This window comes from Megascapheus bottae, chromosome 28 (assembly GCF_031878675.1).
Source record: "Megascapheus bottae isolate mThoBot1 chromosome 28, mThoBot2.hap1, whole genome shotgun sequence".
Lineage (NCBI taxonomy): Eukaryota > Metazoa > Chordata > Mammalia > Rodentia > Geomyidae > Megascapheus > Megascapheus bottae.
The window spans coordinates 11047259-11071552 of record NC_143536.1 but is presented as its reverse complement, the minus strand read 5'-3'; the positions used below and the strand labels follow the sequence as shown (position 1 = coordinate 11071552).

At 46.6% G+C, this 24294-nt stretch overlaps 1 protein-coding gene across 1 annotated transcript in view; it reads left to right on the top strand.

Annotated features, from left to right (window-relative positions):
- Pitpnb (phosphatidylinositol transfer protein beta) overlaps window positions 1–24294 on the top strand; it is a 55591-nt gene that overhangs the window by 9610 nt on the left and 21687 nt on the right. The window contains exons 4-7 of the mRNA XM_090320388.1: window positions 9059–9150; window positions 9752–9759; window positions 10226–10300; window positions 11365–11448. Of these exons, the coding sequence (XP_090176514.1) occupies window positions 9059–9150; window positions 9752–9759; window positions 10226–10300; window positions 11365–11448 (259 nt within the window). The remainder of the gene's footprint in view (window positions 1–9058; window positions 9151–9751; window positions 9760–10225; window positions 10301–11364; window positions 11449–24294) is intronic.

Sequence of the window (24294 nt, the reverse complement as noted above, 5' to 3'; positions counted from 1 at the left end):
CATATTCAAGATACGTGTAAAAGCAGGCATGTAGAGCCTTGGACACAGCACTTGAATTGTCTCTACTTTCTTCTCATGCACTCACGCTGTTCTTTGTGCAGAGCCACAACACAAACCTTGTTTTCATTAACAACTGTGTGATTCTCTTCAGAGATGAGAAAGCGTTCTATGGGGCATATCAGAGTTTGCCATTCCCTGAACACCAGCTCCCATCTACATACTTGAGGTGGTTAGTTGAGTTTTTAAACTTGGTTATACAGTCTTAGCTATTATTTGTCTAGGACAAAGTCAAAGTGGGTTTCTGGAAAGGTCCTGCCACATTAAATTTGGATATGATTACCAAATTGCCCTTGAGTTTGTTCTTGTTTTGTTTTTTTGTTTTTGTTTTTGTTTCTTTGCCAGTCCTGGGTTTGAGCTCAGGGCCTGAGCACTGTCCTTGGACTTTCTCAAGGCTAGAGCTCTACCACTTGAGCCCCAGCACCACTTCCAGCTTTTGTCTATGTATGTGGTACCAAGGAATCAAACCCGGGTCTTTGTGCATGCTAGGCAAGCACTTTAACCACTAGGCCAAACTCCCGGCCCCTTGTGTTGTTTTAAACACTAGTTCTGTTTAATTTTTGTTGCTTTCATAGGCAGAAAATACCCTTTCGTGTCCATTTATATTTATGTTATTTAGTGAAGTCTTTTTGTGCTTACCACTTGAGTTTTGTGCCTTGGCTGTTCAGATAAGCCGTCTTATTCACTTTGACTTGGCCAACTTCTGCACATTACCTGCCTTTGGTAGTCTGATCTCTGCCCTCAATATTTTAAAGCAGAAAATATATGCCAGGATTTATCTGGGGACAGGAGACCAGTAATAGTTTTTAAGACTCTACGTTGCCAGCAGTCCCCAGTTCTCTTAAGAATAAGAAGGAGTCTCTGCAGTGATCTTTCTGTGTTCTCTTCAGGTTAAAGTAAATTGTGCTCTTGCTTTCTGGAGCCCTCAGCATTGTAGGAGAGCCGTGGTAATTGCGTTTTCATACTTTCTCACATAAGTTCCACTTCTTGGTTTATTTTATATGGAAGCAGAAATACATTCTTTTCTGTGAGAATATGACATTTCTTCTATTGATAGGAAATAATGAAGTCAGTAACTGACAAATGAACAGAAAATTTTGGTATTATATGTGGCATAGTCTATAATATTGACAGTATCAAACTTATTTATGCTTAGCGTTCTCTGAAATTTTTTTACTGGTCCCATTAGTTACTGACACATTAAAATTTTATAATTGTAAAAAAAATAGACTCTAGGAGTTCTGAAATGAACCAAACGTTTGATGTACCAATTTTTGGTTTATCTAAGATGAGCTTATTATAAGATCACTCTCTCATTGGTGAATGGAGAGTGAAATAGATTCGTAATACCTTCTAATTGGAATATAAGAGTTTGAAAACTCTATTATGTGGGGAAAGTTGGTTGTTAAATAATAACCTAGCTACTCAGGAGGATGAGATCTGAGGATCGCAGTTCAAAGCCAGCTCAGGCACTAAAGGCCATGAGATTCTTATCTCCAGTTAACCACTAGAAGAAACCAGAAGTGGTGCTATGACTCAAGGGTAGAGCAGGATGCTTCAGCTGAAGAGCTCAGGGATAATGCCCAGGCCCAGGGGTAGGGTGGTAGCCTTGAGCTGGAGAGTTCAGTGACAGCACCCAGGCCCAGAGTTCAAGCCACCCAAACCCAGAGGAGGGGATGGAATACACACACATGTATGTACATGTAGATACTTAATATTATTATGCGCACACAAAATCACGTGTTTCACGTTTTTCAAAAAGATTAGCCTAGTAAAATGTTATTTTAAATGTTTATCACATGTCACTGGATGAGTTTTTAAAATTTTACTTACAAGAAAGAAAAGGGGTGTTAAGTTACCCACTTGTGTGATGTCTGACTTAGATAGCACTTGAGCCAAATGATGGCTGAAGACATCTCTTGTCTGGGGGCTTGTGTGGACATGAGGCTCAATGCTCCTTTCGGGCTCTTGGTGGATTATATGGAGGACAGCCCTGGCTGTACGGGCCCACCTTACACAGTCCCTCTTCCTAGTAGGAGCTATAGTTTTCAGCCCTCACTGACCCCTGTAAACTCTGAGAAACAGCAGCACCCACTGTACAAAGGAGAGACGAGGGTACACACTCACCCAAGGTGACAGGGACCTGACTTCCCTGGGGTTTTTTGTTTTTTGCCAGTTCTGGGGCTTGGATTCAGGGCCTGGGCACGGTCCTTGGGCTTTCTCAAGGCTAGTGCTCTACCACTTGAACCACAGCCCCACTTTAAGCTTTTTCTGTGTATGTGGTATAGAACCCAGGGCTTTGCATGCTAGGCAAGCACTTTACTACTATAGGCCAAATTCCTGGCCTTCCTGTCTTTAATTCCTCTTTCATCAAAGCAGGTCATTTAAGGTGCTTGACCTCAAGATTCAAACCCCTAGATTTCCATGAAAAAGAGCAGTGGGGGCTGATTCTGTGTGACTGTTGTGGTGTGTCTATGGTCTCCCAGAGGGAAATAGCATAATCAGAGGCTTCAGGCCGGTATGGCACAAAGTAGCCACTTACTCCAGCATTGGGGCAAGGCCGAGCAGGAGTCTGTCACTGTCATACTGAGGGCACCTTAGCTGAAAGACTCACTTTATCAGAGGCCCCAGAGTCATTTAGCAGTAAGTGCTGTGGCTTTTTTTTTTGCCAATCCCGGGCTTGAGCTCAGGGCCTGAGCACTGTCCTTGGACTTTCCCAACTTGGCTAGAGGTCTATCACTTGAGCCTTAGCACCATTTCTGGTTTTTTTCTATGCATGTGCTAGGCAAGCACTCTACCACTAGGCCAAACTCCCGGCTCAGTGTTGTGGCTTTTGCTGTGCTTTCAGAAGACTTTGACCTAGAGCATTTACCGCAGCACACTCTCCCCGGGGAACTTGAATCTATGGTTCTTTTCCCAGCCCTTATCCCATGGTCAACCCATGATACTGTACCACACACAGTACTGCAAGTGTCATTAAGGCCACTACCACCTTGACTTGGTGGTGCTTGAAAGGCTGAGTCCTGCTCTACCCTAGGAAACCAGGGCCCAGTCATTTCTTTTCTCATCAAGACAGTTCTTGGTAAGGTTTATAGACTTTATCTCGACCGTTAGGTTGAGAAACAATCTTGAGAAGGCAAGGACAGAACTCCAGAGTCAGTCTTTTTGAGGTTTGTTTCAAATGTCTGCTTTCCTCAAGGCTCATCATCCGGCCCTGTCTCCTTTGGCAGCATAGGTAGTAGGTGAAGCCTCCAGGCATTGTAGTTCTGGAGTCTGCCCTCTTAAGTCCTTTAAGAGTCAGGTCAGAATTTCTTCAATCCCGAAGTGAGTGAGCTTGCTTTAGGGAGTTTATAAGGAGTCCTCTGAGCCATATCTGGCTTGCCCAAATCACATTTTCCTACCATCTTCCAAATTTAACCAGGCACTTGGGGTTGTCTGCCTGACCCGTTGTTGCAACACCAGCTAGAGCATAACCCCAGCCTCTCTCAGCTGGTGTCCAGTGGCCTCTAGAAGTGACCTGTGTGTGTTCAGCTCACACCTGTCCTGGGCAGAGGTCTTGTTTGGCTCTCCCCTAAGCTCCTTTACAGATGTTGAGTGATCATATATCTGCACACACTTGTGCTTGCACCCTGTTTTCCACAGAAGCTGTGTGTTTCCTTATATGCTTAGTAATGGGTGCCGGTAAGGAAAGAGGGAAATGACTGGACAGTGTTTGGAAACTGCTCAGGAAATAGAGGTGCTTGCTGCGGATGTTCTGAGAAAAATTGGGAGCGCTGTTGACCTCCCTGGAGGGCTGGCCCATGAGCCAGCCCTGTGCCTTCCTCCTCCTCAGGGAAGACCACTCCTTATCATCCTATGTCTTCACCCTCCCCAGTCTTTCTGGATGGGAGTAAGTTTGTAAAGCTTTGCTCTGGTGTCCAAAGGTTAAAACATCTGGGCTTTTACTGGAAAGGCATTTTAAAATTTCATGTGGTTCAGGGTAAGGGAGAGTTTTTGTGAGTAAGAAGAATCATTTGCAGAAAGTCATGTTTTTGGGACTTTTTTTTTTCTTTTGCCAGTCCTGGGGCTTGAACTCAGGGCCTGAGCGTTGTCTTTGGGCTTTGTCAAGTCTAGAGCCACAGCACCATCTCCTCCAGGTTTTTCTATGTAGGTGGTACTGAGGAATCGAACCTGGGTTTCCGTGCATGCTAGGCAAACACTCTACCACTAGGCCAAACTCCCAGCCCGAAAGTCATGTTTTTAAAATGAGAAGTTTAAATCACATGAAAATGTGGAGGAATAATATAGTCATATTCACAGAGCATCTTATAGAGGAAAGAAATTACTAAATACCAGCCAAATTTAGTCATTTATTTTTGATTCAAGAATTGGCCATCACAGAATTAGCATGTCAATTGTCATTGTTGAGATCTAATTCAGTGTTAAGTTTTACAAAATTCTGAGTTTTCTGGATTAAAAGGCTTAGTCAGCTGTGGTGGCTCTTGTGGCTCAAGCCTGTAATTTTAGGTACTTGGGGTAAGATTCAGAGGATTAAGTTTCATGGTCAACCGGGGCCAAAAAAAAAAAAAAAAAAAGGTCAGGAGATCCTATTGCAACCAATAGCTGAGCACAGTGGTCCCTGCCTGTCACCCCAGCTGTGCAGGAGGCTGAGATTGGGAAGATTATGGGTCCAGGCCAGCCTTTGCAGTGAAGCCCAAGACTGCATCTCAGCCAAAGGAAGCCGGGCACACTGGCACATGCCTGTGACCAGGCAGCTACAGGAAGCCTGAGGCTGGGGCTCACGGTGCACACCAGGAAGTAAGTCCAGATCTTATGACCAGTAGCCATGGGACTGGGGAATGGCTCAGCAGTAGAGCGCCGGTTTGAACCATCATACTGCCAGGAGGGGAAAGGAAGGAGGGAGAGACGGTCTTCACATTTTTTGTGAAGTTCTACTCATTGCATTTAGAGGCGGACATCTAATGTTTTCAAGGGAAAGATGCAGTTGGAAATGGTCCTCCAAGGACTGCAGTGTGGCCCAGCATAGAGCACTTGCCAGAACGTTTTATCCTCAACTCTGCAAAACAAATCTGAGGGAAATAATCTGCCAGGGTAGTCCTCTTAGAAGGACTCAACAGGAGGAATGCTTTCATGCTGAGCACCACTGCCTTACATTTTTTATAACTATTCGAAAGGCTAAGATCGTGGTTTGAAGCCAGCCCAGGCAAGAAAGTCCATGAAACTCTTTATCTCTAGTTAGCCAACAAAAAGCCGAAAGTGGGGCTGTGACTCAAGTGGTAGAGTGCCTTGAACAAACAAAAATCTCAGAGTCAGTGCTCAGGCTCTTGAGTTCAAGCCACAGGACTAGCACAAAAAGAAAAAGGAATGCTTCCAGACCCAAAGTTTAGTCTTTTTAAGGCTTTCCCTTTTCTGCCTTACCAACATTCCTTTCCTGGAAACAGGCACAGGTCCACCAGCATTGGCAGGTTAAGGTGGCATGGACTGTCTCTCCACACAGCCAAGCTGGAATTTATCCAGGGTTGGCGCCAATGGCAGTTCTGTTTCAACTTCAGCTAGGCTGGTGCTCTACCACTTGAGCCACACTCTGACTCCACCTCTTTTTTCCACCAGTCCTGGGGCTCAGGGCCCGTGTTTTTCCTGAGCCTCTTTGAGCTCAAGGCTCATGCACCACTTGGAGCCACAGCACCACCTCTAGCTTTTTGTTTTTCTTTTGAGTAGGTCATTGGTGATAAGAGTCTCTCAAGGACCTTTCTGCTTGAGCTGGCTTTGAACTGAGATCCTCAGATCTCAGCCTCCTGAGTAGTAGGCTTGAGCCCGTTTGTTTGTTCTTCGTTGGCTGAGGGACTTGAACTCTGGGCCTGGGTGTTGTCCTTGAGCTCTTCAGCTCAAGGCTATTGCCTTATTCCTTAAGCCACAGTGCTACTTCCAGTTTTCTGGTGGTTAATTGAAGATAAAAGTCTCACAGACTTTAGTGCCCAGGCTGGTTTTGAACTGCGATCCTCAGATCTTGGCCTCCTGACTAGCTAGGATTACAGGTATGAGCTACCATGCCCCAATCCTTTTTAACTCAATCACCTTTTAGTTTTATTTTCCTCAGAGGCCAGCCTCTGACCTCTTGTCTGGTTTGGGTCACTTGGATCACAGGCTTGCTACCTCACCCATCTGGCTGGCATCACCACAGTCCTGACCGTAATCCCCAGTAGTGGGACTGTGAAGAGAAGGCCACTGGTGTGGGACGAACAGGAGGAGCAATGGGTTGGCTTTACCTGGGTTTGTTTTGGAAGGCCTTGCTCTACCCCCTCCCCCCACCCCTCCCCCCCCTGCCCCTTCCCTCACCCCGCCCGCCCAAGTTTCCAGAGTAGCACTTCTGACATTGTTTGCACAGATTTGCTAAGTGGTTGTATTAGGGAAGTGGAAGGGTGTGAGTCCTGCTGTCCACAAGCATCCACCATTTGAGCATTGCTGCTCTGACCAAAGCAGCATTTAAACTCAGTTAGTTTTGTGTACTCCATTTACACCATCAACTCATTGCTTAGACTCATTGGAGGGAGATGTTTTTCAGGTGCTCATGTTAAATGGGAAAAAAAGAGCTCAAAGATTAGGCCTTAAGTCACTTGAATCACATGATGAACTGTACCCAGGTGAGCAAATTGTAGACCATTTAATGACAATGGCAGGCTCCATGAACCACTGGCAGGCTTGCTGTGCACTCAGTTGGGCCAGTGTCTTTTAGTGTATCTCATTTAACACGTTTTACATTATAGCTAGCTTGAACCTCACTTGGAATTTAAGTTCTGTTGATTTTAATTCTTTGCAATGTTTGAAGGCTTTTATACTAGATATTGCTATTCTTGGTGACCCTGCATTTAGTTTAGTTTTTTTTTTTTTCTTTTTGTTGGTCATGGGTTTGAACACTGGGCCTGGGGCCTGGGTGCTGTCCCTGAGCTCTTTAGCTCTAAGCTACCACCCTACCCCTGGTGCCTCAGTACCACTTCTGGTTTTTCTAGTGGTTAATTGGAGATAAGAGTCTCACGGACTTCAGGCAGGGGTGGCTTTGGACCTCAATCCTCAGATCTCAGCCTCCTGAGTAGCTGAGCCACTGCACCTGGCCTGTCTTCATATTTTGAAGTATGAATTAGCCCACAATTGGATCAAAATAAAGGATCAAAGAAAGAGCTCTCCTGGTCACTCACTTTGAAGGCATTCTGTTTGTGTTCCTGGTGTAGTAGGATTAGTTTTTTTTTTCCCCGTGAACTCATGAAGCACACATGTCCCCATTCTCACATCCCCTGGGCCCTCTGCAGTGGCTGCCTGTCTGTCTGGCAAGTCTGAGGCCCCTGCTGTCTGCCCTGCTTGGTCTCCTGGATTCCTAGCGCAAGAACTCCAGGCCAGCTGACCTTATCAGAGGAGCAGACTGCTTCCTGGGTCTCAGATTTTCTTAATTCATTCTTTGTCTTAGTTGAAGAAAATTAATGGTACTTGGCAGTTCTCAGAGTAGCAGCATAGTAGCAAGTAGCATAGAAGAAATAAATACCTTGCTTGAAGTTGGAAGCTGTCCGTCTTGCCATGCTATCACTTAGCTTTGGCATGCCAGCTATCTGAAGTGAGATTATTTCTGCCTTAGAGTTGCTGGAAGGTTTAAAGGATAAGGCCCATGAAAGAACCAAACAATCCTGCCTGTTAAAAATTAACAGTAACTACCTTTTTTAAAAAAAAAGTTTTTTGCCGGCCCTGGGGCTTGAACTCAGGGCTTGGGCACTGTCCTTGTGTGCTTTCTCAAGGGTAGCACTCTAGCACTTAAGCCATAGCACCACTTCCAGATTTTTCTGTGTAGGTGGTATTGAGGAATCAAACCCAGGGTTTCATGCATGCCAGGTAAGTGCTCTCCTACTGGTTTACATACACTCCCAGCCTTAGTAAGGCTTTTGTGAGCCTTTTGTGAGCATGTATTGTGCCGTGTGCAAAACACTTGATGGGCGCAGCAAATTCAGTCTTCCTAGCTCCTAGGATTTTAGAAGAAAGTCAGCTCATATGGCTTCTAAGTGACCATGTTGGGATTTGGGGATGGGGGCATGGAAAGCCCGGCCGTGATGAAGTTACTTTACAGTAGCTCCAATCAGCACATATGGCCGCTTTATTTGCAGTTGTTGAAGACCTGTGAAATTGGGCTTTTCATTTGTTCTTGGGTGGTGTCCTCTACCTGTCTGAGCTGTCTGTGGGTTGTTAGGAAATTGCACAGGCCAGTGGGCTTTCATGATGTGTCAGCACTGCACGTTGCATGAGGCCTTGGGCAGGCTTTCTCATCCTCTAAAAGTGCTTTGCGTTAACACAGGTCTGTCCTGTACATTGTATTCCGTGACATATTTAAAGATGCTCCTTTACTGTAGGCTTTTACCATTGTGAAGCCTTCCATTGACTATGTGAGAGAACTTGCTGGCTGTGTTTTAGGGCTTTTTGTTTTTGTTTTGCTGGTCCTCCTGGGTTTGAACTCAGAGCCTGCACACTGTCCTGGAGCCTCTTTGTGCTCAAGGCTAGCGCTCTGCCTCTTGAGCCACATTACTTCCAGCTTTTTCTGAGTAGTTTATTGGACATAGCCGTCTCAAGGGTATTTCTTCCCAAGCTGGCTTTGAACCACAGTCCTCAGATCCCAGCCTTCTGAGTAGGTAGGATGACAGGTGTGAGTCATGGGCGCCCAGCTTCATGGCTGTGCTGATGTGCAAGTTGGTTAGCTTGCTTCAGTTAACACTTAGATTTCCCACCAGGGGAACACATCCAGAGCATATGGGAAAACATTGCTTGTATTCTGAGACAGCTGTTTTTACAGTTAAACTTTCATATTTATTTTGTTACCTTGTCATTTTTCTACCTGATTACCATGGGATTGAATAAACTTGGTAAGTCTTTAGGGCATCAAAATTGACTTACAGTAGTCTTTGAATATGATCATAGTTGGTAGAGCTGCTATTTCAGTCAAGAATGTATCTAATCTCTCTCCTTGCAGCAAAGTTCCTGCATTCGTGAGGATGATTGCTCCTGAGGGCTCCTTGGTGTTCCATGAGAAAGCCTGGAACGCATATCCCTACTGTAGAACAAGTAAGCCTGGTCCCAGCAGCTTTTGCCTTCTTTGGTCCACCCTGAGGGCCAGGGGACAGAGCCCAAGTGCTAGGGCCTCCTGTGGGAATGCAGCTGCCTGAGTGACAACAGGGGAACAGCTACATCAAAGTCCTCAGGATGGTTGTTTAGTGGGTGGGTTCACTTCCAGGTGACAGGCATCCCTGGTTGGCTGCCTGGTTCAGGGAAGCAGGTGGAGAAGGACCTGGGAAAATGACACACATTCAGAAATGCCTTCTGGTGAATTTTCAAGATTTATAGAGTCCCCTGATAGGAGAGATAGGGCAGGACCTAGGAGTGCCTTCCAGTAATGTGCTGACTTTGTAATGCTTTGTAATATTATCCTTAGTGCCATGATTTTAAACCTAGATGACGCCACACGTTATTTGGACTCCATCATCTGAGGATCATAGTGTGCAGTTTTTACGTTAAAACTGTTTTAAAGACATAAGCTATTAAATATTCTGTATTTTCAGGAAGTCTCTTATTTTCAAGTAGTAACAAAGTATTGAGACAGATTGTTTTGACTCTGATTAATCTGATTTTTTTCCATTTTATTGCTTGCCCTTGTGATTGGCCTCAGTTGTAACGGTGAGTAAAATCCCCCTTTCAGCCACCCTCTCCCCCTCTAAACTTACGTGGTAATCAAGTCCAACAATTACTGGCTTTTTCACTAAAATTCGCATCTCTGCATGACTCCTGTCTGCCTCCTCCACCTGGCCTGAGCCATACTGCATTCCTTGGGGGGTGATTGGTCTCCCTTATCTGGTTGATTACCTCTTACTTTTGTTTCTGTTTCTTTGCTTTTTGTTCCTTCCCTCTGATGTCAAACTTGACTCTCCAAAGCTCTTGGCTTTCTTCCTAGCCCCATATGCTGCATGACAAGTAGGCCTGCTAAGATCCCTAACAGCATGTGGCCCTGCGTGTGTGCCTGGCAGTACACCTAGGCTGTGGACGGGAGGCTCAGCTCTCCTGCTGGGGATGTGCTTCTCCTGGGAGAAGCCCCCCCCACGACTCGGGGAAGAGTCATGTCCTTGTCCTCTTGTGTTTTCTGCAGAATGAATATATGAAAGATGATTTCTTCATTAAAATTGAAACATGGCACAAACCAGACTTGGGAACATTAGAAAATGTAAGTTTCACCTGGGCACTCACTTGAAGTGCAGAAGCCTCTGGGAACAGGAGTCTGCCCGGTTCTTAAGCAATGCCATCACCTGAGTAGTCCAGCACCGGGCAGGCTGTTGGGTGGTAGTGCCGAGAGGCAGGCGGGTGGGCTTGCCCTGCCAGCACCCTGGCCTTCCCCTTTGCATGGACATGGGGGAAGTTACAGTTTTGATCTGAAACGGGAGCATATATCATCACACAACGGCTGAATTTTCACTTCCCTCCACCGGCTGTCCTGAGGGTTGGGGAAGATGCTTTGACTACCATGCAAAAAATAATGTCACGCTCCTGACATGTACCACTCTTAAGTAGTGGCCTGTGTCCCTAAAGCAAGCTTGGAGAGCATCTTCTTGGACTCCAGGCCTTCACAGAGGCCGATGTGAGAGGGGAGGACTGGCATGTGGTGTTGCTCTTGGCACAGTGCTCCTGAAAAGCAGGTGCTGGGGCCCAGCAGTGGGCTCATGATTTCAGAACTAACTTACTTTACTAAGTTAATGGTCATGGCACTTACTGAAACTTCGGGGTGTAAGTAGTAGTACTAGCCTTTTCTTTCAGGTAATCTTTTGCCATTTCCTGTCAGTCTTTCAAATGTAATCTAAGTGTCACGGTCTGTTTTAATCTCTGGGTATAATAAGGTTTAGACCAGATGGTGTGGCTGCCTGAAGTTAACATTAGTCCCCAACCATTACATTAGCACAGGACTGCTGGACTAGGAGTACATGCGGCTGGTTGACATACAGGCTGGCTGCATCACCCTGGGGACTACGGAAGTGCTAGTTGCCGCTTTCTACTCACTGTTGTCCTTGCTCATCCGATCCCCTCCCCTTATTTGGGAGCACTCTGAAGAGTGAGTCAAGATTTCTGGATCCCTCATGGTTTTAGACTTAAAAAGAGTCATTTGGACTCAGTGAAACAGTAATTGGCATTTTTTGTTCTTCATAATACACAGTAAATGATTCAAGGTAAAGATTGCATGTGTAAGTGTAATCATTTCTACCTAATGCGTGTTTTATTTCTACTTGTCATTTACAGGTTCACGGTCTAGACCCAAACACATGGAAAACGGTTGAAATTGTCCACATAGACATTGCAGATCGAAGTCAAGTGGAAGCTGCAGTAAGTGCTCCTTGGTGGCACTGATGTGTGGCACTCTTTCCTCTGGTTATGGTCTCCCTTTCGGCTCTGAGTCTGGAACTCAGATCTGCTCTCAGAGCCCAACAGTAGGAAAGCGATTTGTGACTCGCGCAAGTTTTGGCCTTGTATAGATGCCCCCTGTAAGAATTGTTAAAGTAAACTGGGGTGTGTACTCGTAGCTATAGACTGAGGTGGAGAGGTTGGTGTTGCAAGTTCACAAGGCCTCACTTCAGCCAATAAAAAGCTGGACGTAGTGATTCGTCCCTGCCATCCAAGTTTATGCAGGAGGTGTAAATAGGAAGATTGTGTTGCAAGCTGGTCTAGGCCAAAACCAAGACGGTAGTCAAAAAATAAGAAAGGGCCAGAGGCACGATTCAAGTGTTAGAGAGTCCGCCTGGCAAGGGCAAGGCCCTGAGCTCAAACTCTAGAACTACCAAAGAAAAATTAGAGTGTACCTATTAAAGGAAGGTGTGCATTTTCTTTGAAGAACCCAACGTTGTTTATTGTTTATGAAAGTATTCTCTTTAGAGCTTCTTTAAATAATGTGAGTCCCATTTAGAAATATTCACTGTAATTTAACATCTGGCGGCTTTCTGGCTTGATTCTTACTAAAGGTAGGTGTTCATACTTCAGGCCTTGGGCTTCAGATGCTCAAGTAGAGCTTCCGCAGGCCAGTGTATGCACGCGCTACTTTGATTTCAGGCTGTGCTTTGTGCTAAGACAACCAGGATCCTCTTTCTCCTGATGGGGAGAGCCAGCCCTCTGGAGAGGGATAGCCCTTGTTTGTCAAGCACAATGTGTGCAGTCAGCAGCCCTTTCGTTGCTATTTTTAGTGCTTATTCTTTGAACTTGAGCAATGTCGTTAGCTGAAGCAAACAGGAAAGATCCACTTTACTGTGCACACAGGAGAGGTCTCTAGACTTTTTCTCAGAACTCACCAAGGTTGGCTGCTAGCAGTCACCTCCCCCATGCCTGGCTCTGTCCTGCTTGCAGGGTGATTGCCACTTTCGAAGGGAAAAGGGAGGTGTTTACATCCTTAGTGTGTTGTTCATAGGCTGCTGGCCCCTTTCTTGCCTTCCTCTGGGGTCCCCTCCAACCTTGACTTGTACATGTGGAAGAATGATGGTGAGAAGAGAAGCCTTGGGGGTGTTTGAGGAGCCAGCTGCTGGAGTAGCTAGTGTCTGGATGCCTGGGACAGCAGCGAGCCCATTGGGCATAGGGGATTGATTGGCTGCCCCTGGATAGCATTCAAATATTGCTGTCAGAAACGCCCTGTGTGCCACCAATCAGAATGGTCTCCCACCTACCACATGGGCACTTCTGCTTTGTTGGAGCCTAAGCAGTGTCAAGCCAGTGCGACTAGAGCCCTGGAGGCCTGCATCTTGGTTCCTCCAGGTGGGTGGCACTGTGCAAGCACAGTCTGTGGGGAGGGAGCTTTGCAATGGTTCTGTGAAGAACCATGGTACTTGACTGGTAGGTAGTGGGAGAGGATGGGCTGGACCTCTGTATTGTGACCCTGTGGGGATGGAGCTGAGAACACTCTTCAACACCACCGAGTTCAAATTGAGGTTTGAGCCTCCACTCATGTTCACGTTGGACTAAGTGACCTCGTAGTACCTGTGTTGTCTTGCATAAAATAAGGCCGCTGTGTGCATGCTGCTGCTGTACAAGCCAGCAGCCTGTCCAGCCCTGATGGCTCCTATTCCTGTGTAAAGTTTCACTTAAACATAGACTTATGGTAAAGTGATTCTGATTTACAGCAGCAGCTCCTTATTTTGACAACTTATAACATAAAACTTAGCATTCCAAAGCTAGAGTTCAGTGGCACTGGGTATCCGGATACCCAGTGTGGTAAAACCGCTACTGCTGTCTAGAGCCATGCTGTGCCCACAGCAGTCACCCCGGCCTTTGGCACATACTACCCAGAGAACATCTAGAGGGCTTTGTTCCTCCCAGCCTTCACAGCAGCACTGGCTGACATCACACAGTAAATGCCCTGGCAGAACAATGCTGCCCACTCCTGCTAATCTCTCAGGACTTGCCTGGGCTCCGATGCTGGGCGGCTGCTTGCAGCTCAGTCATTCTGTGGTATGTGCCGCCATGTTTGCCCCTTGGCAGAGGATGCTGCTCTGAGGCTGGGAATGCAGGTCTTTCTGCCTGTGCAATTTCTAGTCATGATGAAACGACAGCCGATAGCATGTGTGGTTAGCAGGCCTAACCAAAAAGAACCCCGCAAGCGTGTTTCTCCACTGTAGAAGATGGAATGAGCTGCGTGATGGTGACTGCCTATGACAGTTATTTTGTGTTGGGTCTGGGCACTGTCCCTGAGCCTCTGTGCTCAATGCTAGCACTCTACGTCTTGAGCCGCAGCACCACTTCCAGGTTTTGAGTGGTTCATTGGAGATAAGAGTCTTGGGAACTCTTCTGCCCTGGCTGACTTCGAATCACAGTCCTCACATCTCAGCCTCCTGAAAGGCCTAAGCCTCCAGCACCCAGCCCGTGGCAGTTTTGAAACCTCTGCCAGGACAGAACTTTGAGCTTCAGAGGATGTGTGAGGGCCCTGGAGCAAGGAACAGGAGACAGCTTTGGGAGCCAGCCCCAATCCAGAGAGGGAGTGACCTGAGAACCTGTGGAGCCAGGCTGTGCCTAGAGCATGGCCTGGCCACTGACATTCTGTCCTTCCAAGCAGCTCCCACAGTGCCTGAGCTGAGTTGGGGCAGGTGTGGTGAGTGGTGGAAGGCCCAGTGTCGCCTCCTCACTCTCCCCTGTGCTTTCTACCATGCAGGGCTTTCTTGGCCTCCCCTGGGTCTGGGGGAGGGGCCAAGGCGTCCCGCCATCCCCCTCTGCTATCGGATATTAGTCCCCAGAGAGTTTGGACACATGATTCAGTAGCTACAAAAAGTTGGGTTTCGCACCAGCCTTCTATTCAGTGAGGAAAGTGAAGCGTAGGTAACTCAACAGATGAGAGGCACCAGTGGACATTCTGGCCCTCGGTCCAATGCGCCACTTCTGAGCCACGGCTCTGCTTTGTTGCCCACTGGGCCAGCTGCTGCCACTTAGGCATTCTCTTTCTCTCAATCCAACGTACCCCAACAGTGTCCCATCTTCACCTCCTTCTGGGGCCTTCAGGGTCGAGGTTGACCCCACATCCTCCAGGGTCACTGAAGGTGCCCCATCTGAGTCAGGAGGAGGGAGTAGCTGGTGTGAGCCAGAGACCAGTGTGGTGTCAGTTTGATCACACCTGGATGGCCCTGGGGATGGAAGAGGAAGTTTTCACACCTGGCTATAGGTACTAGAATTTCCAGGTGCATGCTCTTTGACGTTACAAAAGCCTTACTTCTAAGAACCGCCTGTCCCCCCACTTTGCATCCTGAGCTGGGAGCTGAAGGCTCGGTGTTCTCCATGCATTACCAAGTGGTTGGGAGCGCCAGGGTCATGCAGTGGTGTGAGGGGCGCGGGCTGTCTTTGTTCCAAAAAAAAGGCAGAACATTTGAAAAGTATTTACATGTCTTTGTTGGCTTATGTGTAGGCAGTCCGGGAAAGCCTAAGAGGCTGCTGGCAGTGATTTTCTCGGGAGCAGAGAGCATGGTGAGGTGGCCTGGACCTCCTCTCCATGCTATCTGTTTTCTGTTACTGTCTTAAAATGGCAGTGGATAGCTGGCTCAGGGAATGAATGGCCCGTGGCCTTTGCATTGTCTGCTGGTTGGAAGCAAGTCAGAGGTTCCATTAGCACTTGGGGCGAAGGGGAGGAGACAAGAGTAACTCTGGGAGAGAGGAGGGGCAGTCAGATTTAGTGCCAAAAACTTGTTCTGAAAACTGTTGGAGTGGCTCTAGAACGGAGTGTTTAAAACCTACAAGAAGCCAATAAGGGATAGGATGTTTTACCCAGTGGGTTGGTTCCCTTGTTTGGCCTAAAGAGTCGGGGTAGGTAGGGTGATTCTGCCCGGGCAGGGGCAGGCAGTGCCCGTGGAGATGTTAATTGATGTGGAAGGCAAACAAAAGACCTGATCCGGGTGTCTTCCAGGACCACAGGCCTAGATCTGTGAGGAGACTGGCTGGGCTCTGCCAGACCAAGTGATGGGAGATGATTGTGTGATTGACTGCAGTCTGTTCCCCTCACCCATGCCAGGTCTGGTGGCTTCGGTCATAAGAGAATACCAGAAACTCGCTTGCCAAGTGGCATGTCTTGTCTTACCTAGCTCAGTAGTGCTATGGGGTCTGCCTCTTTGTCCCTCAGATGAAGACTTCAGAATTGGGGAGCCCTCTGGAGGCGTGCAGACTGGCCTTGGGCTTCCTGGATGGGGGGTGTTCCACTAACTCAGTGATTCCCCCACCCCATTCTGTGTGTATTGAACTGCTTGCGGGAGGGTGTAGTTGGGTGAATTAATGTAAAAAAATATTTTTAGACCACAACTTTTAAGTGATTAAGTTTCTTTTTTTTTTTTTTTTCCAGTCCTGGGCTTGGGCTCAGGGCTTGAGCACTGTCCTTGGACTTTCTCAAGGCTCGCACTCTACCACTTGAGCCTCAGCACCACTTCTGGCTTTTATCTATGTATGTGGTACCGAGGAATCGAACCTAGGTCTTCGTGCATGCTAGGCAAGCACTCTATGACTAGGCCAAACTCCCAGCCTGATTAAGTTTCTTTATCACCCGCTTTATAACACATGAAACCTTTGCATTATATTAGTAAATGTGAGGGGGAAAGGCCCCAGTCCCTTTCCATCAGTAATTGTAAGCCAAGAGTTGAGAAGTGACATTTATCTTATCACCCCACCTGGTGGGAATTCTCTGTCACTGCAGGCTGCTTTATACAGACACAGCCCAAGCATTCATTCACAGTGCCTGAATGGATTACTTTCGAGATTTAACTGCCAGGTTGTCCAGGGACTCATATATTATGCATCTTGTTGACTTGCTAGTTTTTGGTCAATCTTAGGAGCGTGTATAGAGGAGATGTGATTTGACCCTGGGTGTAAAGAGTGGATGCTTTAGGAGTTACTCATATGTAATCTCAGGCTGGCATTGTCACCACCACCCCAGGGATGAGAGTTTGTGTAGTCATCTCTGTCAGTATGACCTGAGTTCACAGAATAGTGTTCCAGGAGTCACATGTACTTCTGAATCAAGGATTCAGGGTGCCTCATAATTATCCAGAAAATATGTAATTTCCTAAAGAAACTAGCAAGCAGTCAGATTATTGTTTCTTTGGGGCAGTTGGAACACAAAACAGATTTCCTACACCCGACACTGTGGCTCACCCCTGTAATCCTAGCTACACAGGAGGCTGAGATATGAGGATCATGGTTTGAAGCCTGAGCAACCAAGTCCACTAGCTCCAGTTAACTTATCAAAAAGCCAGAAGTATAACTGTGGCTCATGGTAGAGCACTGACCTTGAATACCAAAGCTCAAGTACAGCGCTCGGGCCCTAAATAACTGAGTAGAACATAGCACTGCTTTAGCTAATTCTCTCCTGGGTCCACGTGAGGAATAAGAAAGAGTGGGTGACTAGTCGTCTGAGTTGCTAAGGAGCAAAGGCCTTCACTGCTCAGATGGAAACAAGTTCTGGGTAGAGATCAAACTGTCATAGAGTCAGGGTACCCAGCATACAGACCAAAATATAAGTTTAAAGGGGTTTTTCTTTTTTCTCCTCATTTCTAAAGTTGTACTTGATATGTAACCACAGTAAAAAGTTGGGGACTCTTTACATGTCCTGATGAAACACACATGCCTATCTTCAGCTCATTCCCAAGTGTACACAGATGACTCAGCTGACATCTGCTTCTGCTTTCTGAAGGTATAAATTCGAATCTGGCCCCTTTTAATCATCTCCAGCACTTGGTCTAAGTAGCTTTCCATGATTTGTATACAAAAGTCACTTCCCAGGAGAGTGGGCTCTTTAAAGTGGAAGCTGAAGTGTACACATGATTAACATCAGAGAGACCTGTGTTTTTGGAAGTCATTTGAAAGAAAATGAGCACAGTTTTTTGAAAAGGAAAGAGGAATTGGAACCACATTTTAAGATATTACTGGAAACTAAAAAGGGCTATGTTGTCCTCCTAGCCGGTACTATGTGACTTTATCATTTCCAAGGGTGGTTTTTTAGTGCACATGTTTGTCCCAAATTCTCCTAGGCTTGTCCATCTAAATACAATACATTTTAACATCTGTTTTTTTGTTTGTTTGTTTTTTGAGGTCAGTAAGTAACAAGCAAAAAGTATAGTTCTAGCCATATGTTGGTAGCTCTCGCCTGTAATCCTTGGCTACTCAGGAGGCTGACGCCTGGGGAATCATGGTTCAAAGCCAACCTGGGCAAGAAAGTTCATGAGTCCAGTTAACTACCAAAAAGCTGGAAATGGAGCTGTGTCTCAAAGTCATAAGAGTACTAGTGCCTTGAGCACAAAAGCTCTTGACTTCAAGCTACCGGATTGGCAAAAAAAAAAAAAAAAAAAAAAGTAGAGCTCTCTTCCATACTAAAATGCAGCAACTCCAGAGCCAGGAGTGTGGCTTAGTGGTAGGGTGCTTGTCTAGGATGCACAAAGCCCTAGGTTTGATTTCTTGGTACCACCTACACAGAAAAAAAAAAGCCAGATGTGTTGTAGTTCAAGTGATAGAGCGCTAGCCACGAGGAAACCCAAGGATAAGCCAAGTCTCAGGACCGATAAGAGCTAAATAAAATGCAGCACTTTTAGAGGGTTCCCCCCCATCCCCTTCCTGTTCCCATGTCTGAATGTAAGGTTTTAATCTGTGACAAAAGATTTTTCCTTCTGATCCTCAGATCTCAGCCTCCTGAGTAGCTAGGATTATAGGCGTGAGCCACCACACCCAACCAGCAAAAGATTTTTCTCAAGTGAGGCATTTCATATCCAGTAGTTAGGCATTTGGGGTCCTTAGTGAGGTCTTCATGAACATGGTGTTCCTGGGTCAGAAGAGACGTGGCCAGGATGTGTGGTTTCCAGTCCCTGATTCTCTGGAAGAACTGGGAGTGGGCCCTCTTTTCTTTTTCTTTGCCCCCTTAGGCTTGATTGTTAGGATGAAGCTCTGATGTCATCCATTCTGCTTTTTCTGCTCCACACCTCTACCCTGCACTGTTACTTCCATGTCCTTCTCCATACCTGCTAGTCCTAGTGGCTTCCTGGAGGCATTTCCCCAGCATCTTCATTTGTTCCCTTAACCTCCCCTCCCTGGTCCCTTTCTCTGTTTGCAAATGGGAAGAGTGTAGAGGCGTGGATTTGAGCATGGGCTCAGCTCCTGCAGACCCTAGACCACCGTGTACAATCACTTCCCAGCAGAAAACTGTCACTCGGGTGAGCAGCACGCTCCATTTTGTTCGCTCACCAGTGCCACAGTCATCCTGGCTGGTAGAAAAGCCTGCAGGCAAGTGTGGCCTGCACAGCTTGCAGATGGAAGGTGAGGCCAATCACCTGAAAACTTCCCTACAGAAAAAGAGGCTTGCGAAAGTAAGGACCAGACAGCCTTGGCTCAACAGGAAGCCCAGGGAGAGGAAGAATCATGAGGAAGGTTCTGCCTCCCTCCCAGCCTAGATGGCCTCTTGATGCCTCCTCTCGCCCTGCCCCTTGTCTGTCTTGCAGGAGTTCCAAGGCAGGCCTTGGTTCTGTGGATCTTAGACATTAAAATGATCTTTTGGGGCTTCGAAGGAGCATAATGGCTCCTTCAAAGCTTGTCTATCCACGCACCTAGTTAGGACTCAGACCAAAACCCTTGGGCCCCTTTCCATTCAGACATGCTTAGTTCCTGAGCAGAAATGCAGGTTAGGGAGACCCATCCCTGTTCAGAACCTGGGGTGGGACTTGAGTCTGTCCGTGGTGACTTGCTGGTGTGTTTCCTTTTGGGAAGCTGTGGCGTGGAGACAGGTACCCACTGCAGAGCTGGCACCTCTGGGAAGGGTAAGCAGCAGAAATGGCAGAGGGGTCCGCTTTCATCTTTACTGCCAAGGTATTTGCAGCCCAAGGAAGTGCTGTCCCCTTCTCTCCTAGCCATGGGAGAACCCGGGCTTTCGTCTTCTTGCTGTAGGGTGCCCCTTCCTTGCAGTGTGTCTCTTGAGGACACCCTTAATTTACTTACAGCAAACAGCAAGTGCCTGGTGCTCCTTCTGTTCTCCCCAGTCCTCATGAGGGCCTCCAGTTTTCATGAGGGCCTGGCTTTCCTCCTCCCTCCGCTACTAAGCACTGGCATATTTTGGAATTTGCATACATGCCATAAAATAAAAGGCTTGAAGACCTACAGATGTGATTTGACGTGAAAACTCGTTCATTTTATATTTCACTTGTTCATTTCATAAATGTTTATTAGAACTTACTATTCACGGTGTTTTGGTCGAGTGAGTAGCATAATTGTATCTGTCTAAAGAGTGGCTCTTCTTAATCACTGGACAAGCCAGATGTTCCTAAATGACTTGGAGTGGTTTGTTCCAACTGTTGCTTGGCTACTGGTGAGGCTGGGTGCCCCTCACACAAAGGGTGCTTTTCTCACAGCTGTTTTGGTCAGCGCAGGGCCTCAGGCTGCAGCTAAAGTTGCAAGGACCAGAATTTGGGAAGTTTGAACTTGGCCAAATAAACAGCTCCCACCCATTGTTCCGGACCTATGATAGTGGGATTGGTTGTGTATTTCTTCACAAAATACATAGTCCTTGAGAAACCTTTTAATGGGTTGTGATGTCAGGGAAGGAAGTGGGTTTTGGAGTGAAGGCCTCTGAGGTTTTCCTGCCCGGGGCACACGGTCCAGCTGTGTGGTGAGAATGTTTTGGGGGAAAAGATAGACCTGCAACATGATTGTCTGAATCTGGGGACTCTTGGAAGTCAACATATGTGATTTGGTTCTAATTGCTTTGAACTGTGTGTATTAGTTTTTCAAGAGTGAGGCGGATTGAATTTCGAGGCCAGCACAGGCAAGAGCTCACAGATTTCTCTCAACCGGTGTGGGTGGGCGCTTGTCATCCCAGCTGTCATTCCAGCTATGGTTTAGAAGTGAAAATGGCAGTTTTGGTCCAGACCAGCCCTGTAGCAAGAAGCATCACTGTCTCAAAGAGCCAGAATGAAAAGAGATGGAGGTGTGGTTCAAGTAGAGCCCCTGGTTCAAACCTAATACCAAAGTATTTTGCCTTTTCTTTCAAATGCTTTTCCCTGAATGTTAGTTTAACAAGCTGATGAAACCTGGTTTAATTTCTTTAGGATGGGCTCTGAAAGACGGGATTTTAGCCGCCAGGCCTGTGCTGGTCTGCTTTTTGGAAGGGGCCAGGCGTGTCTTTGCTTTGATCCCTCATAGGACAGCACCCACATGTTACATATTTGAGTGCCTGGGAACAGGCATATACTGTGCTCCCTTTAAAAAAAAAAAATCACAATTTTAAGGACTTGTCAAACATGTACTTCCTAAATGATTTGCACGAGAATGTTTTCTCTTCAAATGGAAAGGAATGATCAGGTCTGGCTGGAAAGGGCCAAACAGTACATGAAGCGCTGTGAAGTTAATACTTGTCACCACTTGAGCTACAAAGATGACAATTTCTCAGGAGTTGACCTGAGGTGCTGTGCGTGGCCTTCTGGGGAGGGGTTCAGTGTGAGAGCTATGTTTGGGATGTCTGACTTCCTAAGAAGGCTCTTTGCTTCTCAGCCCTGTGGTGGCTTTGGATCTGAAAAGCAGCTTTTGTTTATGGGAAGGCTGTGGCTGAGGTCCAGCACATTCTAGGGTTGCAAACTGCTGATGTGCTCAGTTCTCTGGCAGGAGGAGACACTGCTTTCAGTGGAGGACCTCTACTCTTTAGGGTTAAAATGAACCTAGTTGTTGTTGTTTTTTGGTTTGGTTTGGTTTCTTTGTCAGAGGTAGGGCTTGAACTCTGGGCCTAGGCATTGTCCCTGAGCTTTTTTGCTCAAGGCTCTACTCTGCTGCCTTACATGGACGTGCATTCGCCATCCCTTTCAGCAGTGGCTTTTTTTGAGTTGGCCTTGTTTGCATTGTGGTTGCTCGGGAGTGACCTCTTGTGGGAAAAGAACGCACTGCTCATTTCATGCTTGCTTACATTTAAGCGATTTTTAAAGTTCTGTTAAAAATGTGTGTATCAGCGTATGTTGCCTCACTTTCTCACTATAGCCCCTCATTATTAGCTTAATATTCATTCTGATTTTTTTTCTTTTTTTTTATACTGAGGTTAGATAGAACTCTAGGCTTAATCTGTCAGCTTTTACATTCATGGCTAGTGCTTTATACTTGAACCACACCTCCACTCTAGGATTCCCCCCCCCGGGGGGGGGGTAATTGGAGGTAAGAGTCTCTCAGATTTCCAGACAGGTTAAGAACTTCAATTCTCAGATCTCAACTTCCTGAGGAGCTAGGATTCCAAGCCCAGTGGGGCAGGTGGTAAGGTGAGAATTTTGGGTTTGGGGATAGTCTTATTGCCAGATTGTTTTCTTTCCTTTTCTAAGTGGCATACATTAGTTGTATGGGGGTAGGGGGGTGTTGTGTGACATTTCCACATGTGTGCACCGAGTATCCCCTCAACCCCACTCAGGTTGTCACTCTCCTTTGCCTTGTTCCTTGCCAAACCCTCTTTCAGCAGTGTGAGTGCTTTCTTTGGGAAAGTTCTCTGGACTGAGCAGGAGCAGAGATTGTTTCAGGTCCTGGTGTGAGGCAGCCACAAGCCTACAGTAAGTGATTTGGGCCTGGCTTTGGTGTCACACAAGACAGTACGAGTCTGCTCAGCTTAGCTACGGCGATGGTCAGAAGTGCCTTTAGTCCCAGCTGGTGAGGGCAAACAGGAAGATCTTAGTGCTAGTCCATCCAGAGGAAGTACTCCAGAAATAATAGTAGGAATGAGCCTGAGTATCAGTTTGGCTCTTTCTGTGCAGAAGTGATGGTTGTTCAGTGGTGTGTATGCAGGTTCTGGGGGCTCCTGGAGACTCCCGGGGCTTAGGAGCTAAAGGGCAGATCAAGAACCAACATTGTGCTGGAGAGCAGTCTGAAATTTTCAGTGGAGTATTTGCCCCAGTTCAATTATGTTGTAGTAGGATAGCTCACTTAAAGGAAACATCAGTTGTTAGAACTTCTACTAAACATATGTTTCAGGTTTTTGTGGCAATTTTAAGTTACAACTCTAGTGGTGTGCAGAGTTTAAGATAGTGTAATAAACATGAATGCACGTATTGTATATTTATGTTAGGCCAGTAGCCCAGCCCCCCAAGGGAAGGGCAGTAGTTCAGCCCCCACACCTCCCCAGCCATCTGCTGACCTCACCTGACCATCTCACCCGGCACGGGGGATTCACTTTCCTTGCTGGATTACCACATCATGGCAGGTGATATGCCAGAACTTTTCCAGAGCTGAGGTTCTGCCTTCTTTTTTATCCTATTAAATAAAGCCTTTCAAAAGCATTTGGAGTCTGCCGTCACAACCCTGGAGGTGTTGTGACCTGTGATTTCTGTAAAGAGCAGATCAGAGAGCAGAACGAAGCCGTATGCTTTGCCAGCCCAGAGGTGCGATAGTCAGTGTGAACACCCCAGGCCAGAATTGTCTCACAGCTAGTTGGGGAGTTTGTAGGAGGGAGGAAAGATTCTGAGGGCGTCTGCTGTGACATGGAGGCCGAGCTTTCCCTAGACTTAGAGGTTCCACTTTTCAGTCATTGGTGGGAAAAGCCAATGAGGATTAATGAGAGGGCGGAACTGTAGACTATTTTCTAATGCAGGTTTGTTCCTCTGAGGTGCATTCAGTAAGGGAAACTAGGCCAACAAGTTATTGACAATTAGTGGTCCTTTGGGGATCTGCTTTAATGAATAGATAAGAATGATTTGTAATTAGCATAATAATTATATGCAAATGAATGCTTCTGAATTGCTCTAAAACACTTCTGAACTGTTTAAACAGCCCTCCGGAGATCTTGTTACTCTATTAATTTGTGTAGCAAATCTTTTTTTCATAGATCATGCAAAGATAAACTTCAACCCAGCCCCTGTCCGAGTGATTATGAATTCCAAGGTGGTAGGACCTGAATTAATGAGGTTTACTTATACTATATTAATGGTACTCCGTGGGAACCTGAGAGGGTGAGGAGTCGCTGGGGAAATGTAATTAAAAATAGAAGAGAAAGCTGCTGATTAGAAAATAACTGTTGAAATCAGTTTCTTAAGCAAGTTAGTAAATGTTATTTCTTTTTACACCTCTGCTGTTTGTTATTGCAACATTTACTGCCGACATTTTTTTTAGCCTTCAGAGTTTGGCTTGAATATTGTCAGCTGGAGTTATGTAGTTGCACTGGGGTCGGCCCTGATAGGATCCAGGAGCTGCTTGTTTTCCCCAAATGCCTCAGCACTGAAGAAATGCAGGGCTGTGCTAAGGGATTGCGTTTGGTTATTTATCTTCCTGTTTGATTCTGCTTTTTCTCCCATCCCAGACTTTATTTCCAGGCTGTGGTTTAGTTTAGTCATCTTGCTTTCCAGAAGAGCCTATTCAAGGTCCTAATAGTCTCTCAAGTTTTTATGTGTGTTCCATGAAAGTCTCCTCCACTGGGGGCTGGTGGGGTTTGTGGAGAGGGTGCTGGCTTTAGGGACGGATGTCATGAGCACTAGTGCTCTGGGCGATCTTCGGTGGCTTCCTCTTCTCACCTGCGCTAACCATCAGCAGCTCCTGGTGTCTGGAGCTCCTCTTGGTTTTCACAAGCTGTCAGGAACTTCTCCCAGCATGCCCCTCGCTTCCTGAGCCCTTCCCCATTCATAATCATGAGCTCCTCCTAGGCTCAGAGACATAGATAGGATGGGCCAGTACAGATTTTGCACATGCATTTTGTGCTAAAAGATTCATAGAATAAATATTGCTTGT